Source organism: Cherax quadricarinatus, chromosome 38 (genome assembly GCF_038502225.1).
Source record: "Cherax quadricarinatus isolate ZL_2023a chromosome 38, ASM3850222v1, whole genome shotgun sequence".
Lineage (NCBI taxonomy): Eukaryota > Metazoa > Arthropoda > Malacostraca > Decapoda > Parastacidae > Cherax > Cherax quadricarinatus.
The window spans coordinates 3,173,202-3,194,703 of NC_091329.1; the positions used below are offsets into that span (position 1 = coordinate 3,173,202).

Genomic DNA, 21,502 nt, shown 5'->3' on the forward strand with positions numbered 1-21,502 from the left:
GGGTGTTGCTTGGTCGTCTCGTCTGAAACCTACAGTGTTCCACCATGTTGTGTTACCCCTGGCACCAGAGTACAGTGTTATCCCTGGCACCAGAGTACAGTGTTATCCCTGGCACCAGAGTACAGTGTTATCCCTGGCACCAGAGTACAGTGTTATCCCTGGCACCAGAGTACAGTGTTATCCCTGGCACCAGAGTACAGTGTTATCCCTGGCACCAGAGTACAGTGTTATCCCTGGCACCAGAGTGCAGTGTTATCCCTGGCACCAGAGTGCAGTGTTATCCCTGGCACCAGAGTGCAGTGTTATCCCTGGCACCAGAGTGCAGTGTTATCCCTGGCACCAGAGTACAGTGTTATCCCTGGCACCAGAGTACAGTGTTATCCCTGGCACCAGAGTAGTGTTATCCCTGGCACCAGAGTAGTGTTATCCCTGGCACCAGAGTACAGTGTTATCCCTGGTACCAGAGTACAGTGTTATCCCTGGTACCAGAGTACAGTGTTATCCCTGGCACCAGACTACAGTGTTATCCCTGGCACCAGAGTACAGTGTTATCCCTGGTACCAGAGTACAGTGTTATCCCTGGCAACAGAGTACAATGTTATCCACTTTACCTGGTCTTCAAAGAGTCTCCATCAGGATTATGGAGTAATTGTAGAGTGTGGGCCAGAGGTTGATCTTCAGGGGTTGCTTGGAGGCCGCCAGCCTCCTCGCGACCTCCCTGGGGGAGGATTTACTTCCCCCGACCCCCTCCCTGAGGGAGGATTTATTACCCCCGCTCCTCCCTAAGGGGGTGAGGGGAGGCAGCAACACCCACCACGGGTGTAGAAGTGTGTGGCTGCTGGGTTTATAAGATACTGAAGCCTTCCAGGACTTGACCTTTTCTGTACAGCTTCTACAGATGCAAAAAGCTTCTGCTGTTGAAGCTTCTACTGCTGCTGCTGTTGTCAGCAGCTTTGCAGACAGTGCTTTCTCTTTCTCTCATATACCTTATCAATACGGTATAAACCTTGGTAATAAATACCGACAAGTTGGTTTAGAAAGACACGTAAGCAAACACTATGACATATTTATTAGAAAACGTTTCGGTCCTGGGACCTTGATCAAGGTCCCAGGAATGAAACGTTTTCTAATAAATATGTCATAGTGTTTGCTTACGTGTCTTTCTAAACCACCTTATCAATACAAACACATCTCATCTCGTTACAAACTCGCAATCTAACATCCATTATTCACTGCAGAAACTTGCAGTGCAACATGTCGCTATTACATTGTTGTTCTACCACTGCAGTGCAACATGTTGCTACTGTCTTGTTCTCCTACCACCACAGTGGAACGTTGACTCAGCAGATAGAGAGAAGAGTAAGTTAGAGATGTAAGTGTTGTCGCAGGGAATTAAGACAGCAGTGTGTGTGTGTGTGTGTGTGTGTGTGTGTGTGTGTGTGTGTGTGTGTGTGTGTGTGTGTGTGTGTGTGTGTGTATTTTAGTACATATGTAGTATCTTACATGTTGCGGTAAGAGGTATCTTGAACGTCAGTGTAGTTAGTATCTTTAATGATTAATGACGAGTATCTTGGAAGATGTTGTAGCAGCTGTTTTTGATGTTAATATATGTGGAATATTTTATGTTAATATAGGTATATTGTTAACGTACGTGTGCATGTGTACGTAATTTAACCAGAGTGTAACGTTACAGAACTTGTTGCTGAGCCTTGAGGACCGTGACGCTGAAGAACTGGTACTGGTGTTGCAAGGGTACTACCGTCTACTGACCGATAACCCACTACCAGTTACCCACGTCAGAGACCGCTACGCCCTCGACCAGGGTAAGTACCGAGCATTAAATCTGGTCAAGTACAGCACTACCCCTCCACCAGGGGGTAACTACCATTTAACCTGGTTTGTGTAATCCTCATCAGGGTATTCCTTCGTTATGAACGTTAGGGACGCCTCCAGAATTTCTGTATTGGAGTGACTTACGAGTGGAGAAGCGTGGCCCAGGCCTCTGTGTTTGTAGAGGCAAGCACTGTGTAGAGGCAAGCACAGTGTAGAGGCAAGCACTGTGTAGAGACAAGCACAGTGTAGAGGCAAGCACTGTGTAGAGACAAGCACAGTGTAGAGACAAGCACAGTGTAGAGACAAGCACAGTGTAGAGACAAGCACAGTGTAGAGACAAGCACAGTGTAGAGACAAGCACTGTGTAGAGACAAGCACTGTGTAGAGGCAAGCACAGTGTAGAGACAAGCACTGTGTAGAGGCAAGCACTGTGTAGAGGCAAGCACAGTGTAGAGGCAAGCACTGTGTAGAAACAAGCACAGTGTAGAGGCAAGCACTGTGTAGAGACAAGCACTGTGTACAGACAAGCACAGTGTAGAGGCAAGCACTGTGTAGAAAGCACAGTGTAGAGGCAAGCACTGTGTAGAGACAAGCACTGTGTAGAGACAAGCACAGTGTAGAGACAAGCACTGTGTAGAGGCAAGCACAGTGTAGAGACAAGCACTGTGTAGAGACAAGCACAGTGTAGAGGCAAGCACAGTGTAGAGACAAGCACTGTGTAGAGGCAAGCACTGTGTAGAGACAAGCACTGTGTAGAGACAAGCACAGTGTAGAGACAAGCACAGTGTAGAGACAAGCACAGTGTAGAGACAAGCACTGTGTAGAGACAAGTACTGTGTAGAGACAAGCACAGTGTAGAGACAAGCACTGTGTAGAGACAAGCACAGTGTAGAGACAAGCACAGTGTAGAGACAAGCACAGTGTAGAGACAAGCACAGTGTAGAGACAAGCACAGTGTAGAGACAAGCACAGTGTAGAGACAAGCACAGTGTAGAGACAAGCACAGTGTAGAGACAAGCACAGTGTAGAGACAAGCACAGTGTAGAGGCAAGCACAGTGTAGAGACAAGCACAGTGTAGAGACAAGCACAGTGTAGAGACAAGCACAGTGTAGAGACAAGCACAGTGTAGAGACAAGCACAGTGTAGAGACAAGCACAGTGTAGAGGCAAGCACAGTGTAGAGACAAGCACAGTGTAGAGACAAGCACAGTGTAGAGACAAGTACTGTGTAGAGGCAAGCACAGTGTAGAGACAAGCACAGTGTAGAGGCAAGCACAGTGTAGAGACAAGCACAGTGTAGAGACAAGCACAGTGTAGAGACAAGACAAGTACTGTGTAGAGACAAGCACAGTGTAGAGACAAGCACTGTGTAGAGACAAGCACAGTGTAGTAGAGACAAGCACAGTGTAGAGACAAGCACAGTGTAGAGACAAGCACAGTGTAGAGACAAGCACAGTGTAGAGACAAGCACAGTGTAGAGACAAGCACAGTGTAGAGACAAGCACAGTGTAGAGACAAGCACAGTGTAGAGACAAGCACAGTGTAGAGACAAGCACAGTGTAGAGACAAGCACAGTGTAGAGACAAGTACAGTGTAGAGACAAGCACAGTGTAGAGACAAGCACAGTGTAGAGACAAGCACAGTGTAGAGACAAGCACAGTGTAGAGACAAGCACAGTGTAGAGACAAGCACAGTGTAGAGACAAGCACAGTGTAGAGACAAGCACAGTGTAGAGGCAAGCACTGTGTAGAGGCAAGCACAGTGTAGAGACAAGCACAGTGTAGAGACAAGCACAGTGTAGAGACAAGCACAGTGTAGAGACAAGCACAGTGTAGAGACAAGCACAGTGTAGAGACAAGCACAGTGTAGTGAGACAAGCACAGTGTAGAGACAAGCACAGTGAGGTACAAGCACAGTGTAGAGGCAAGCACAGTGTAGAGACAAGCACAGTGTAGAGACAAGCACAGTGTAGAGACAAGCACAGTGTAGAGACAAGCACAGTGTAGAGACAAGCACAGTGTAGAGACAAGCACAGTGTAGAGACAAGCACAGTGTAGAGGCAAGCACTGTGTAGAGGCAAGCACAGTGTAGAGACAAGCACAGTGTAGAGACAAGCACAGTGTAGAGACAAGCACAGTGTAGAGACAAGCACAGTGTAGAGACAAGTACTGTGTAGAGGCAAGTACACTGCTTCAACTTAGTGTTATGTCAGAGAAAATATAAAAATATCAGAATATTATGTTTCACATTATATATAAGAGTGAGACAACAATAGTTCCTATCAAAGAATAAGAACAATAATTATCATAAATTACATCATTATATAGTTGTGATAATAATGATGCTCTCCTTGACCTTATTATTGTAATGATACACACTAACAACGTAATATATTCATTTACTCTTAAACGAGAGCCTCGGGGGACCTGGACAGTTATCAGTGTGACCTTTTCTTTGGTTGCTAGAAGCAAAAAGTAGCAGTGATACCTACCTGGAGGGCGTTCTGGGGGGTCAACGCCCCCGCGGCCCAGTCCTTGACCAGGCCTGCCTTGAAAAAAAATGAGTCTCTTGGCTCTTGACCAATTCATAGCTATAATCGCAATATTACTTATCCTGGTGTCACTACTGTTGATCCTCAGGTAAGTTGTCAGTCGCAGGAAGGAGAAACTACGGTCACATTCTGCAGAATTAATTGGCAAAGTCATACTGTTGCATACCAGCTTATACAGATCTGTGAAAGTATTAGACTGAGGCTTAAGTATAGTGTAGGTGGAGACGTGTACAGGAGAATAACTTTAATGACCAACGATTTTCATCACAGGAGATGGAGAAAAGGGGAAGACGCTCTGGGGGACTAAGGGTAATGATGGGAACTCTGTCACTATAAGTAGCCGTCAGATATATTCACGCGCATATGTACACGTGATCACAAGGGTAATACAAGAGTGTACATCGTAATATATTGTTTTAAACAATAAAATACTGAAGTACGCAAGTGTCTCTCCTAAGGAAGTATATATGGTATAGAATTATCCTTCCTCTTGACGCGCTCCTTACGTCTCTTAGGTACTGATAAGACTGAAGAATTAGACACATGTGCAGCATCTGGGTATCTTTATTGGTAGATGTTTCGCCATCCAGTGACTTTATCAATACAAGTTTAAGGACATAATTGGAAGACTGTAGAACTATATACAAAAGACGAGGTCATCAGTCCCTCAGCCTTGCATGAGGACCGTAGTGTTGAAGACTACGGTCCTCATCCAAGGCTGAGGGACTGATTATCTCGTCTTTTGTATATAGTTCTACAGTCTTCCAATTATGTCCTTGAACTTGTATTGATAAAGTCACTGGATGGTGAAACATCTACTAATAAAGATACCCAGATGCTGCACATGTCTAATTCTTCATCTTGTGGGTATTATGTACCATTCATGTACAACTGATAAGGCTAACATATGGAAGATAGGAGAGGCAGTGCCGTCCGGAGTTTAGGGTTAGAGGACACGTCCATAACACGAATCATACACCTGATAAAGGTTCAGTGTGTTGTCTGATTCAAGTGCAGTGACTTGCCTGGGTTAAGGATTGATATAATCACAATCATGTAGTCAGTCATGTGTTTGGCAGTACGGCACGGGGCACCGCCGTCTTGCGTATACAAGTTGCCCTGGCACTTCTCCAAACTGTCAGGCAAAAAGTCTGGTTAGTGTACGTACTTACGCGCGTCCATGTTGATATCGACCACTGTAAAGATGTTCCATGTTATGGTCCAGGACCGAAACTTCTTCCCGAGTTTCCTCTCAACCGTGGATTGGTGTTGAATAATAATATATAGTTCTTATTTTTTTATTTTTAATTATTAATACTAGGTTTAATTACAACTTCAAAGTCAGATTAGTGATATAGTCATTTAGTTATAGTTTCAATACACTGTGATAAAATGCTCAGCTTATATCAACATTGACAAAGGTTATTCAAATGATATTGAATAAAAAGTAACGTTACTAATTATTATTGGATCGAAAGAGAGAGAGAGAGAGAGAGAGAGAGAGAGAGAGAGAGAGAGAGAGAGAGAGAGAGAGAGAGAGAGAGATAGTGTGGCAGTGTGCCTGCTAGTGTTGACAGATGAGGATAGAAGTTATTAAAGCTGAATTTCCTTTGGTGTTGGGGAATGGGTGGACCGGGTGACCCACCAGCAAGGTGGTAGGGCGATGGAGATAGAGAAGCGTGGGGGGGGGATTAGGGTGAGAGAGAAATAGAGGGGTGGTGGTAGGGGGGGGTGTATGTATGGACGGGAGGGGAAAATCTGATTGGGACTTGACGATGGTTCAGAACTGACCGAAAAATTGTCATAAAGGTTCGTCTCCTAATTTGATTATTTTGCGATATTGTGAATCTCATTTGATACACAAAATTATCAATGCAAGTGGTGCGACCTCCCGGTACCTCGGTGTTGTGATCCAGAAGGGGAACATCTGCGGAATATTCTTCATTCCAGACCAGCGTTTAAGGAGCTGGAAGACCACAGCCTGACTGGAATGTTACACTGGGTATTTGACAAGGTAGAGTATGAGAACTTTCAAAACAAGAGAAACATCGCCATGATGGTTCGTGTGAAATCGATGTTGCTCTTTTTACGACTTGAACATCGCTCTCACGACTTGAACATCGCTCTCACGACCTGAACATCGCTCTCACGACCTGAACATCGCTCTCACGACCTGAACATCGCTCTCACGACCTGAACATCGCTCTGTACTCGCAGCGCCTTACAGAGCAGGAGAGATAGCACGGCTGGAAAATGTACAGATGTCATATACTAGTCATATCGGATCAATAAAACATTTAAACTACTGGAAACTCCACTTGAAAACATTGGAATTTTTTTTCTGGAATGGAGAAGTGATACTTGATAATATATATGAGGAAGGCACTTGAAGGCTTGGTGTCTTCCCTGCACACTGCTCTATCATTTTACCGTAGTCAAAGATGAGGTGGATAATGTGGAACAAACCCAGTGAAGAACAAGGCCGCCATGGGTACTGTTAGAGAGCACCGCGTCAGTCTCTGTGGGCCAAGACTCTTCAACATGTTACTATCATGCAGAAGTTTTCCAGAGGAAATTGGACCACTGTCTCCTGCAAATTCTTGAGTATCCAGCCTGTGATTGTTGTGTGGAACCGCGGGTAGCAGGCACAGTTTGCTTGATCAGGTGGTCAAGGAAGCCAGGCTGTAGCTGTAGAAGAACCCTCGAAAAGTCACACACACACACACACACACACACACACACACACACACACACACACACACACACACACACACACACACACACACACACACGAACAACTACTAAAAAAAATAGTGAAATTCCAAGCACTTTCGTGACTTCTCACATTATCAAGGAACTATAAAAATTAAACATCAACATGAAGATATATAAGGGCAAGACTACACCTCACTGTCGCATCACAACACCCAACTCTGTCAAACACAACTGATACTCTACCCAAGCATTAAGATTTTTTACTTTGTCTAATATATCATTAAATTCTTCCCAAATTTTATTAATTATAAAAGAATCCAATTTATATAAACCAAAAGAAAAATTCAGTTGGTTGATAATGTGAGAAATCACGAAAGCGCTTGGAATTTCACTATTTTTTCACAGTGGTTGTTCAGCATATTGTGATATCACCTGTTTACTGTGATCTTATTGGGCGCATGTATGTATGTATGTATGTGTGTGTATATATATATATATGTCGTGCCGAATAGGCAGAACTTGCGATGTTGGCTTAAATAGCAACGCTCATCTTGCCATATAGGACAAGTGAAAATTTGTGTATGCAATAATTTCGCCAAAATCTTTCTGAACCTAACGAAAAAAATATATTTCACTGGGTTGGTTTAGTATTAAATTATTGTAAACAAATCTAAAATATATTTAGCTGGGTTAGGCTAAAATAAATTGCGCTTGTTATAATAAGGTTAGGTAAGTTTTCTAAGATTCTTTTGGTGCAAAATTGTAAATTTTTACATTAACATCAATGACAAAAATATATCTTTAAACGTATAAGAGAAAAATTCAGAAAGAACTTAATTTTAAATGAGTTCTTGCTAAATGACCAGTTTTACATATTCGGCACGACATATATATATATATATATATATATATATATATATATATATATATATATATATATATATATATATATATATATAATACTGTATATATATATATATATATATATATATATATATATATATATATATATAGATATATAGATATATATATATATATATATATATATATATATGATACTCTAATGATACTCTCAGATTTTCTCTCTGTCTCTGTCTCTCTCTGTCTCTGTCTCTGTCTCTCTCTCTCTCTCTCTCTCTCTCTCTCTCTCTCTCTCTCTCTCTCCCCATTCCTCTCATTTCACGTTTCCTTCTCTTCGCTGAGTGGAGATGCGGGTCCAGCAGGAGCAGACGGAAGACAGTTTTGCTTTCAGTGAGATGTAATAACTTACTATATGATAAATATTGTGGCGAGGCTCATGTGATGTGCTGGGAGGAGGGAAAGAAAGAGGGAGGGAGGGAGATAGAGGAGGTAAGAGGGAAGGAGATAGAGGAGGAAAGAGAGAGACAGAAAGAGGGGGGAGGGAGGGATGCGAAGAGGACGGAACGAAAGAAGAGAAGGGGAAGGGTATGAATGAGGTAAGAGGAAGGATGCCCAGAGAATAAGAGGTCATCTCTCAGCGCCCTTCTTACCTCTTAAGTCTTGCCGGTCTACTCGCCTCACTCGGCTCGTCGGGAACAAGATTAAAATCATCTGCTGAGCTGTATCGTCAGAGCATCTTTAAACTGGCCAGATTTGCATATTTCTACATCCAATATTTGCTCGCTAAATATTTGACATAAACAATGGGCTTTTCTTAACCATCGTAGCTGCTTCTGGGGGCATGCTTGTGCATGTGTGGCAGACTCAAGGTATTGTATTATGTGTGGCAGACTCAAGGTATTGTATTATGTGTGGCAGACCCAAGGCATTGTATTAGCATGCGTGGCAGATTGAAGGTATTGTATTCATTCTTTCTCTTCCTACAAAGGCTTCTTCGGAGGTAATATTACGTGAATGTTGTGTCGTAAAATGAATGTTGTGTCGTAACATCAGAGTTGTGTTGTGAGGTCTGACCTTGTTAGACCTCATCGTACAGGCTGGTGCTGTGTATTTGGCTGCCACCAGACCAGGGATGGATTCTAATATACACCTCAACATAGTTACATATACAATAATCCAGAAAAACAGTAGTCGAATACAAATACACACATATATAATGAAATATAACTCAAATGCAAATGCAGAGTTTCAAATGACACAGGAGTCTTCAAAAATACCTTACCAATACGATTATAAAAACATAAGAAAGGAACACTGCAACAGGCCTACTGCCAGGCAGGTCATTCACAAATCCAACCCACTATACCCACTGTACAATTTTGAAGTGATGAAGAATGATGTTTTTAACACTGTATAAATTCGTTACTGTGGTTGCATTTTTCACGTTCTTAATACATTGCAGTGTGTATTTCATCCAGCACTTATTGGTGTACCTCTCTATTCTCAATTCCTGGAGTCCTTCCTGTCTCCACTGTGAATACTTCTTTAAATCTCATGTTGAGCTCTTCACTGGTTAGGTTAGGTAAGGTTTGTCAGGAAACAGGACAAGTGTTTCCTGACGCCGATTTTAGTCATATGACCCGCCGCTGGAGCTTTTGGTCATTTGATTAAAGCCCTCCCCTGGCTTACCGGTGTTGTTCTGGTAGCAACACACACACTACTGAACAACACTAGTCACCTCCTGTTCACCTCAACACTTGGAGAAACTTGCACTGTTTTAATATTGAAATGTCAGTTCAGAAAAATGCCACATACATTAATATTTACTAATATATTTACGTCTTAAAAATGTTTGGTAATACAAATGTTGTAAATCATTGTACCATTTTGCGTGAGTGTGGATCATCAGGAATTATCAGACGGAAAATTAACTATTTTTTTTTTCGTGTTATTGAACAGACTGAAAATATCTGTTTTTTTTTCCGTACGCTTAAAAGTGGCTTATTATTATTATTATTATTATATTGTAGAGAAGAAAAGTTACAGCATATTTTCAATTAAGTTTTGTACATTGTTGAACACATGTACTTCATTGTTCCATTATTGACCCAAGTGTTGCTGGTTGATGTTGTACTCGTGTCCTTGTATCTGACATATTACAAGTAATTTTCCCAACATTATAACACAAGACCTTCCTTGCAACACCAAGGAGCAGAGGAACCCTCGCCTGGATAAATACCAAAGAGTCAACTCTTCCACGTGAAGGATATTGACGCGCTGTTGCTGCCAGAATTATTGTTGGGTCTAATGATTCTGCTAAACAGGGTAGAGCCAGGCACTTGTCAGCTCCGCAGGGGAGGAGAGTTACTTCCTGTGTTGGTTGGGTGGCACTGACTGATGGTCTGTTTTCCGTAAACTTAAATGGCCTGGAGTATTGAGCTGGAGTGGTTGTGACAGGTGAAGTGGTGGCCTCAGGCTTAGCAGAGTTGTTGGGGAGTTTGGCGGTAAATTCATCTATCAAAATGTCTCTCACGTCAACTGGATGGTCACGGGTGGTGCAGGGGCAGTTAGACGACTATTCCAGGAACAATTAGATGATTATTCCAGGAGCAACTACATGATTTCTAGGAGCAACTAGATGACTATTTCAGGAGCAGTTAGATGACAGAGGAAGCTAGATGACTGTTCCAGAGGAAGCTAGATGACTGTTCCAGGGGAAGCTAGATGACTGTTCCAGGGAAATTTAGATGACAGGGGAAGCTAGATGACTATTCCAGGGACAGTTAGATGACAGAGGAAGTTAGATGATTGTTCCAGGGGAAGCTAGGTGACTGTTTCAGGGGAAGCTAGATGACTGTTCCAGGAGCAACTAGATGACTATTCCAGGAGCAACTACATGACTTCCAGGAGCAACTACATGACTATTCCAGGGATAGTTAGATGACAGAGGAAGCTAGATGACTGTTCCAGGGAGAGTTAGATGACAGGGGAAGCTAGATGACTATTCCAGGAGTAACTAGATGCCTATTCCAGGGACAGTTAGATGACAGAGGAAGCTAGATGACTCTTCCAAGGGAAGCTAGGTGACTGTTCCAGGAGCAACTAGATGACTGTTCTAGGGGAAGCTAGATGACTGTTCTAGGGGAAGCTAGATGACTGTTCCAGAGAAAGTTAGATGACTGTTCCAGAGTAAGTTAGATGACTGTTCTAGGGGAAGCTAGATGACTGTTCCAGAGGAAGTTAGATGACTGTTCCAGAGGAAGTTAGATGACTGTTCCAGGGGAAGGTAGATGACTGTTCCAGGGGAAAAACTAGATGACTGTTCCAGGGGAAGCTAGATGACTGTTCCAGGGGAAGCTAGATGACTGTTCTATGGGAAGCTAGATGACTGTTCCAGAGGAAGTTAGATGACTGTTCCAGAGGAAGTTAGATGACTGTTCTAGGGGAAGCTAGATGACTGTTCCAGAGGAAGTTAGATGACTGTTCCAGAGGAAGCTAGATGACTGTTCTAGGGGAAGCTAGATGACTGTTCCAGAGGAAGTTAGATGACTGTTCCAGAGGAAGTTAGATGACTGTTCCAGGGGAAGGTAGATGACTGTTCCAGGGGAAAAACTAGATGACTATTCCAGGGGAAGCTAGATGACTGTTCCAGGGGAAGCTAGATGACTGTTCCAGGGGAAGCTAGATGACTGTTCCAGAGGATGCTAGATGACTGTTCCAGGGGAAGCTAGATGACTGTTCCAGGGGAAGCTAGATGACTGTTCCAGCGGATGCTAGATGACTGTTCTAGGGGAAGCTAGATGACTGTTCCAAGGAAATCTAGGTGACTGTTCCAGGAGCAACTAGATGACTATTCCAGGAGCAACTAGATGACTGTTCCAGAGGAAGCTAGATGACTGTTCCAGAGGAAGTTAGATGACTGTTCCAGGGGAAGCTAGATGACTGTTCCAGGGGATGCTAGATGACTGTTCCAGGGAAAGCTAGATGACTGTTCCAGGGGAAGCTAGATGACTGTTCCAGAGGAAGCTAGATGACTGTTCCAGGGGAAGCTAGATGACTGTTCCAGGGGATGCTAGATGACTGTTTCAGGGGAAACTAGATGACTGTTTCAGGGGAAACTAGATGACTGTTTCAGTGGAAACTAGATGACTATTCCAGGGGATGCTAGATGACTGTTCCAGGGGAAGCTAGATGACTATGTTGAAAATGGTTTAAAACGCCGACAAGTTGATGATTAAGACACATGTACAACAGTTGGGCGTCTTTATTGAAACGTTTCGCTTACACAGTAGGCTTCAGTCTAATACAGAGGCAACAGGTATAGTAGTGAAATAATGATGTTATCAGTCCATCAACCTTGGAGAAATAGTATGTGAGGTGGTCAGTCCCTCAACTCCATGGAGTTGAACTCTCCAGTGTGAGGGACTGACCACCTCAAATACTATTTCTCGCTTGGGAATCCAAGTAATCTGCAATCATGCTTTTTAGAACTCCTTGAAAGATTTTTATGATGTGGTACGTTAGAACTGTTGATCTGTAGTTCTTAGCTATTGCTTTGCTGCCACCCTTGTGGAATGGGGCTTTATTCGTTGATTTTAGTGGCTGTGGGATTTCACTGTGTCTAAGCTACCTCTCCATAGCATACTTTAAGGCACGCGAAAGGGGTTTCTTGCAGTTCGTAATAAACACGGAGTTCCAGCAGTCTGGGCCTGGGGCTGACTGCATGGGCATGTTGACAATGGCTTTTTCAAAGTCCAGTGGAGTTAGGGTTGTCAGAAATTTGGCATACATTGACAGGGTTTTGAGGCTCATTCATGAAAAAATCTTTTGGATTGTCGATCTTTAGACTGATTAATGGCTTGAGATTTAAGTATCTCTAGATGTGGTATTTGCCTTGTTTTTGGCATATGATTTCGCTAATTGGTTTTAGCTTCTGTCTCTCCTGGAGAGACAAGAGGAGCTTCCCTGGTCAGTGCTTCCTTCCGTGTTTCAGATAATCTAACCCGCTTAAGTATCTCGGTGTTTCTTTGCCTTCTCCTGTAGAGGGAGCATCTCTCTCTAGTTTACTTCTCTTCCCCTTTCTTAGGAGGAATATACCTTGAGCATACTTCAGCTACCAGAAAGTTGATCCTTTAACAGCACTGGTTTGGATCCATGTTATTTAAGATATGTTCCCAACATGGTTTCATTTTGGACATAGTTTATCTGATCCCAGTTGATGTCTTGTTGTTGAATTTGGTGAAGACACCCTCGTAGCTGTGTGCATTTTGCTGGTCAGGATCCCATGTGCATTCAAGTCTGGACTTCGATTAGAGATTGTGATCCGAATTAGTTGTTTTTGATGTTTCTTACCAGGTCCTCATTATTTGTGAAAAAATCAATTGTGTTTTTCAGTCTTGTTGGCTCCATTGTATGTTGGCTTAGATGTATTTATTGCAGATTTGTCAACTCAGGTGTGTGTGGCTTTTCATCTGAGCTGCCTCCAGGGATAGTGTCTGCAATAACTATGGGTGGCGCGGGTGAGGTGATGGGTGGCGCGAGTGTAGTGATGGGTGGCGCGCGTCATAGGGCGCCCACACAACCTCCGTCACTAACTCATTTCCGTATTGGGTATCGGAAATCGGTTAGCCACAGCGCCCTCAATCCTGCCATGCGCCGCCCACGCACGCCCACGCATGCCATTCCCCCCACACGCACGCCCACGAATACCATTCCCATGTACACATTTGCATGATATATACACACACCCACACACGTCACTCCCTTCCACGCCCACCTGTCGTTCACACCTGCCCACATCTGTACCTCACCCTCCCCCCACTATTGCTGCTCCTCTTCCGCCGCCTCCTGCTCCTCATCCTCTTCTTCCTTCCATTCCTCATGCTCTTCTTCCTCCTGATCCTTCTTCTCTCCCTCCTCCTTTTTTTCCTCCTATTCCTCCTGCTTCTCCTCTTCCTTTTCCAAACAACAGAAGACAATGATAAACACTGTACTATGAGTGGTATTGTTCCAGTACATCACCAGTGGTCACCTTGAAGGGTGAAACATCACCAGTGATCACCCTGAAGGGTGAAACATCACCAGTGATCACCCTGAAGGGTGGAACATCACCAGTGGTCACCTTGAAGGGTGAAACATCACCAGTGGTCACCCTGAAGGGTGAAACATCACCAGTGGTCACCTTGAAGGGTGGAACATCACCAGTGGTCACCTTGAAGGGTGAAACATCACCAGTGGTCACCCTGAAGGGTGGAACATCACCAGTGGTCACCTTGAAGGGTGAAACATCACCAGTGGTCACCCTGAAGGGTGAAACATCACCAGTGGTCACCTTGAAGGGTGAAACATCACCAGTGGTCACCCTGAAGGGTGAAACATCACCAGTGATCACCCTGAAGGGTGAAACATCACCAGTGATCACCCTGAAGGGTGGAACATCACCAGTGGTCACCTTGAAGGGTGAAACATCACCAGTGGTCACCCTGAAGGGTGAAACATCACCAGTGGTCACCTTGAAGGGTGGAACATCACCAGTGGTCACCTTGAAGGGTGAAACATCACCAGTGGTCACCCTGAAGGGTGGAACATCACCAGTGGTCACCTTGAAGGGTGAAACATCACCAGTGGTCACCCTGAAGGGTGAAACATCACCAGTGGTCACCTTGAAGGGTGAAACATCACCAGTGGTCACCCTGAAGGGTGAAACATCACCAGTGGTCACCCTGAAGGGTGAAACATCACCAGTGGTCACCTTGAAGGGTGGAACATCACCAGTGGTCACCTTGAAGGGTGAAACATCACCAGTGGTCACCTTGAAGGGTGAAACATCACCAGTGGTCACCTTGAAGGGTGAAACATCACCAGTGGTCACCCTGAAGGGTGAAACATCACCAGTGGTCACCCTGAAGGGTGAAACATCACCAGTGGTCACCCTGAAGGGTGGAACATCACCAGTGGTCACCCTGAATGGTGAAACATCACCAGTGGTCACCTTGAAGGGTGAAACATCACCAGTGGTCACTCTGAAGGGTGAAACATCACCAGTGGTCACCCTGAAGGGTGAAACATCACCAGTGGTCACCCTGAAGGGTGAAACATCACCAGTGGTCACCTTGAAGGGTGAAACATCACCAGTGGTCACCCTGAAGGGTGAAACATCACCAGTGGTCACCCTGAGAGGTCAAACAACACAAGTACTCACCCTGAGAGACGCTAATGCAGTGTTTACAGCGTTCACAGAAACACGTATGAAAGGATGTTTTGGACAGTGTATAGATGTGAGAGAGTAAACAAAGAGGACTCTGTAAAAGACTCTGTCTTGTATGCAGTTTTTGAAAGCACGAACGTATAAGATATCTGAAGCGAGAGTTTTGAAAATCCTACGCTAAACATTCTCCACGCATGAGTGTTCTCCATGATGAATGTTAGATTATAAGAACAGTCTTGTACCAGACATAGTACCTGGTAGTAGTGTTGTGCTAGACATAGTACCTGGTAGTACAATGTTGTACCAGACATAATACCTGGTAGTACATTGTACCAGGCATAGTACCTGGTAGTACAGTACTGTCAACAGTCTTGTACCACTGTGACTTTCTTGAAGGAAACCCACGCAGACACCCAGGAGACCCATCACCCCCAACATCACCCCCAACATCACCCCCTACATCACCCCTACATCACCCCTACATCACCAACTTCCCTGCTTCATCCTCCCCTCCGCTTTATCTCCCAGCATCACCTCACTACGAACCGAAAAAGACTGTTGTCTTCAAACAATCTTTTAACCTCACATAATGCACTCTCCATTAACCCTGAAGACAATACTGCAAGTGTTATGAGACTCTGGATAATATCCCTCTGTCATTAACAGTGTCTTCAAGGATCTGGTGGAGCCACATCCTTAATGGTGTCTTCAGGGATCTGGTGGAGCCACATCCTTGGTGATGATTTCAGGGATCTGGTGGAGCCACATCCTTGGTGGTGTCTTCAGGGATCTGGTGGAGCCACATCCTTGATGCTGTCTTCAAGGCTCTGGCTGACCCACATCCTTGGCGTTTTCAAAAATCTTGTGGTGCCACATCCTTGATGATGTCTTCAAGGATCTGGCTGAGCCACATCCTGCTGCTATTGTCGCTTCTCTTGCTGTTACTGCTGCTGTTATTCTCGCTACTGTTGTTGTTGCTGCTGTTGAGGATGGCGGTGCTGCTCGGCTGTTAGCTGCGATATATTAGTCCATTCCAGAGTTAATTGAGGGTAATTACCGCACTAATTTAACCGTTCCAACTGTCAACACACATGTCAGGTGTCCAATGTTAGTTGACACATGTCTGATGTCCAATGTTAGTTGACACATGTCTGATGTCCAATGTTAGTTGACACATGTCTGATGTCCAATGTTAGTTGACACATGTCTGATGTCCAATGTTAGTTGACACATGTCTGATGTCCAATGTTAGTTGACACATGTCAGGTGACCAGTGTTATCTGACACATGTCAGGTGACCAGTGTTATCTGACACATGTCAGGTGACCAGTGTTATCTGACACATGTCAGGTGACCAGTGTTATCTGACACATGTCAGGTGACCAGTGTTATCTGACACATGTCAGGTGACCAGTGTTATCTGACACATGTCTTTCAAAGAACATTGTACTTTGATACAGTGTGTGTGTGGAAGCTCGAATCCTGTTTGCGTATTGTGTGTATGTGTGAAGGAGGGGACTTGAAAAGTTCTTTCTGATACTTCCTGATCCGCCAGGCTGTGTTGCTGGATTTGGTATGCGTGCTGGCAGTATCAACAAACTGGATGATCAGGTCAGCACCCTAGGTGGCCTGGTTTGGAACTAGGCCGCGGGGACCTGTTAGAGACCCCGGTTCGAGTCCCAGGATTGTGAGAGAATGTGACAGGTGGTGGTGTGGTTGACAGTGATAGTAACAGTGTTGGTGTGGTTGACAGTGATAGTAACAGTGTTGGTGTGGTTGACAGTGATAGTAACAGTGTTGGTGTGGTTGACACTGATAGTAACAGTGTTGGTGTGGTTGACACTGATAGTAACAGTGTTGGTGTGATTGACATTGATAGTAACAGTGTTGGTGTGGTTGGCACTGATAGTAACAGTGTTGGTGTGGTTGGCACTGATAGTAACAGTGTTGGTGTGGTTGGCACTGATAGTAACAGTGTTGGTGTGGTTGGCACTGATAGTAACAGTGTTGGTGTGGTTGACACTGATAGTAACAGTGTTGGTGTGGTTGGCACTGATAGTAACAGTGTTGGTGTGGTTGACACTGATAGTAACAGTGTTGGTGTGGTTGGCACTGATAGTAACAGTGTTGGTGTGGTTGGCACTGATAGTAACAGTGTTGGTGTAGTTGGCACTGATAGTAACAGTGTTGGTGTGGTTGACACTGATAGTAACAGTGTTGGTGTGGTTGGCACTGATAGTAACAGTGTTGGTGTGGTTGGCACTGATAGTAAGTGTTGGTGTGGTTGGCACTGATAGTAACAGTGTTGGTGTGGTTGACACTGATAGTAACAGTGTTGGTGTGGTTGACACTGATAGTAACAGTGTTGGTGTGGTTGACACTGATAGTAACAGTGTTGGTGTGGTTGGCACTGATAGTAACAGTGTTGGTGTGGTTGGCACTGATAGTAACAGTGTTGGTGTGGTTGGCACTGATAGTAACAGTGTTGGTGTGGTTGGCACTGATAGTAACAGTGTTGGTGTGGTTGGCACTGATAGTAACAGTGTTGGTGTGGTTGACAGTGATAGTAACAGTGTTGGTGTGGTTGGCACTGATAGTAAAAGTGTTGGTGTGGTTGGCACTGATAGTAACAGTGTTGGTGTGGTTGGCACTGATAGTAACAGTGTTGGTGTGGTTGGCACTGATAGTGAGGTTGTCTTGCACAATTCAGAGATGCTAGTTACCGAGGTGGATTGGTGTTGTTGACACTGTCAATGACTATGTGGGATGAATAATGATCCTGTATGTGTGTGTGTGTGTGTGTGTGTGTGTGTGTGTGTGTGTGTGTGTGTGTGTGTGTGTGTGTGTGTGTGTGTGTGTGTGTGTGTGTGTGTGTGTGTGTGTGTGTGTGTGTGTGTGTGTGTAAGCAATTATTTCAGTCCCATTCAAAAACAAACAGGAGAAATCGGTGCAGTTTATTTGAGAGCGTATTAGGGATTTTTGTGTGTGTTGAATTTCAACTCGTCAGAATATAATTGTCCAGATTTTTTGTACCTTATAAATCGCCATATTAAATTGGTGAGGTTGGCTCAGCTGCTCTCACTCATAAAGAATAGCATACACAATTGTTAGTGCACTCAGCTATCACACTGAGGTCCGGGGGTCGATCCCTGGTACGGCTGCAAACCTTACGACATGTTTCCTTAAGACACCTGCTGTCCCTGTTCACCTATCAGTAAAATAGGTACCTGGGTGTTAGTGGACTGGTGTGGGTCGCATCCTGGGTGTTAGTGGACTGGTGTGGGTCGCATCCTGGGTGTTAGTGGACTGGTGTGGGTCGCATCCTGGGTGTTAGTGGACTGGTGTGGGTCGCATCCTGGGTGTTAGTGGACTGGTGTGGGTCACATCCTGGGTGTTAGTGGACTGGTGTGGGTCGCATCCTGGGTGTTAGTGCGACTGGTGTGGGTCGCATCCTGGGTGTTAGTGGACTGGTGTGGGTCGCATCCTGGGTGTTAGTGGACTGGTGTGGGTCGCATCCTGGGTGTTAGTGGACTGGTGTGGGTCGCATCCTGGGTGTTAGTGGACTGGTGTGGGTCGCATCCTGGGTGTTAGTGGACTGGTGTGGGTCGTTGGCTTACCTTTAAAAATTACGGTCATAGTGATAACTAGTAATCCATCTTGCGTAATGTATTGTCCTTATGTCCGTTGTACGTAGTGAGCCATCTTTTGTCTCGTACGTAGTGAGCCATCTTTTGTCTCGTACGTAGTTAGCCATCTCTTGTCCCTCGTACGTAGTGAGCCAACATTTGTCCCTCGTACGTAGTTAGCCATCTCTTGTCCCTCGTACGTAGTGAGCCATCTTTTGTCCCTCGTACGTAGTTAGCCATCTCTTGTCCCTCGTACGTAGTGAGCCATCTTTTGTCCCTCGTACGTAGTGAGCCATCTCTTGTCCCTCGTACGTAGTGAGCCATCTCTTGTCCCTCGTAAGTAGTGAGCCATCTTTTGTCTCGTACGTAGTGAGCCATCTTTTGTCTCGAACGTAGTGAGCCATCTTTTGTCTCGTACGTAGTGAGCCATCTTTTGCCCCTCGTACGTAGTGAGCCATCTTTTGTCCCTCGTACGTAGTGAGCCAACATTTGTCCCTCGTACGTAGTTAGCCATCTCTTGTCCCTCGTACGTAGTGAGCCAACATTTGTCCCTCGTACGTAGTTAGCCATCTCTTGTCCCTCGTACGTAGTGAGCCAACATTTGTCCCTCGTACGTAGTTAGCCATCTCTTGTCCCTCGTACGTAGTGAGCCAACATTTGTCCCTCGTACGTAGTTAGCCATCTCTTGTCCCTCGTACGTAGTGAGCCAACATTTGCCCCTCGTACGTAGTGAGCCATCTTTTGTCCCTCGTACGTAGTGAGCCATCTTTTGTCTCGTACGTAGTGAGCCAACATTTGTCCCTCGTACGTAGTTAGCCATCTCTTGTCCCTCGTACGTAGTGAGCCAACATTTGTCCCTCGTACGTAGTTAGCTATCTCTTGTCCCTCGTACGTAGTGAGCCATCTTTTGTCCCTCGTACGTAGTTAGCCATCTCTTGTCCCTCGTACGTAGTTAGCCATCTCTTGTCCCTCGTACGTAGTGAGCCAACATTTGTCCCTCGCACGTAGTTAGCCATCTCCTGTCCCTCGTACGTGGTGAGCCATCTTTTGTCCCTCGTACGTAGTGAGCCATCTTTTGTCCCTCGTACGTAGTGAGCCATCTTTTGTCCCTCGTACGTAGTGAGCCATCTCTTGTCCCTCGTACGTAGTGAGCCATCTTTTGTCTCGAACGTAGTGAGCCATCTTTTGTCTCGTACGTAGTGATCCATCTCTTGTCCCTCGTACGTAGTGAGCCATCTTTTGTCCCTCGTACGTAGTGAGCCAACATTTGTCCCTCGTACGTAGTTAACCATCTCTTGTCCCTCGTACGTAGTGAGCCAACATTTGTCCCTCGTACGTAGTTAGCCATCTCTTGTCCCTCGTACGTAGTGAGCCAACATTTGTCCCTCGTACGTAGTTAGCCATCTCTTGTCCCTCGTACGTAGTGAGCCATATTTTGTCCCTCGTACGTAGTGAGCCATCTTTTGTCTCGTACGTAGTGAGCCATCTTTTGTCCCTCGTACGTAGTGAGCCATCTTTTGTCCCTCGTACGTAGTGAGCCAACATTTGTCCCTCGTACGTAGTTAACCATCTCTTGTCCCTCGTACGTAGTGAGCCAACATTTGTCCCTCGTACGTAGTTAGCCATCTCTTGTCCCTCGTACGTAGTGAGCCAACATTTGACCCTCGTACGTAGTTAGCAATCTATTGTCCCTCGTACGTAGTGAGCCATCTTTTGTCTCGTACGTAGTGAGCCAACATTTGTCCCTCGTACGTAGTTAGCCATCTCTTGTCCCTCGTACGTAGTGAGCCAACATTTGTCCCTCGTACGTAGTTAGCTATCTCTTGTCCCTCGTACGTAGTGAGCCATCTCTTGTCCCTCGTACGTAGTGAGCCATCTCTTGTCCCTCGTACGTAGTGAGCCATCTTTTGTCCCTCGTACGTAGTGAGCCATCTCTTGTCCCTCGTACGTAGTGAGCCATCTTTTGCCCCTCGTACGTAGTGAGCCATCTTTTGCCCCACGTACGTAGTGAGCCATCTTTTGCCCCACGTACGTAGTGAGCCATCTCTTGTCCCTCGTACGTAGTGAGCCATCTTTTGCCCCTCGTACGTAGTGAGCCATCTTTTGCCCCACGTACGTAGTGAGCCATCTTTTCTGACTCGTATTCTCCTTATGTCAGTTGTGCATGGTGAATGAGCCAAGTCTTCCATCTGACTTGTATTATCCTTACGTCCGTCGTACGTAATTAGTGACGCAAGGTTCGTGCCGTGCTGGTGGGTCTATCAAATTCGAATAGAAGGGAAAATATTTCATGGAGAGTTTTTTTTTTTGTTAAAAATTGGTGTTTTTCCCTGGTCATTGATTGGTGGGAAGGTTATTATATATTCTAGTTTGAACGCCCACCCGGAAACACAATTAAATGTTAGTTGAGCTGAATATAAAGTTGTGGTAGTGGTGGTTATAGTGATGTGATGGTGGTTATAGTGATGTGGTAGTAGTGGTGGTTATAGTGATATGTGGTGGTGGTAGTGGTGGTTGTAGTGATGTGATGGTGGTTATAGTGATGTGGTAGTAGTGGTGGTTATAGTGATATGTGGTGGTGGTAGTAGTGGTTGTAGTGATGTGATGGTGGTTATAGTGATGTGGTAGTAGTGGTGGTTATAGTGATATGTGGTGGTGGTAGTGGTGGTTGTAGTGATGTGATGGTGGTTATAGTGATGTGGTGGTTAT

General features: G+C 44.9%; 1 protein-coding gene across 11 annotated transcripts in view; it reads left to right on the forward strand.

Annotated features, from left to right (window-relative positions):
• The window catches only part of LOC128692988 (FERM and PDZ domain-containing protein 3), an 838,384-nt gene that overhangs the window by 701,296 nt on the left and 115,586 nt on the right, over positions 1 to 21,502 (forward strand). For all 11 annotated transcript variants that reach the window (XM_053782415.2, XM_053782416.2, XM_053782410.2 and 8 more), the window contains one exon: positions 1,694 to 1,823. In XM_053782415.2, coding sequence (XP_053638390.1) covers positions 1,694 to 1,823 — 130 coding nt within the window. The remainder of the gene's footprint in view (positions 1 to 1,693; positions 1,824 to 21,502) is intronic.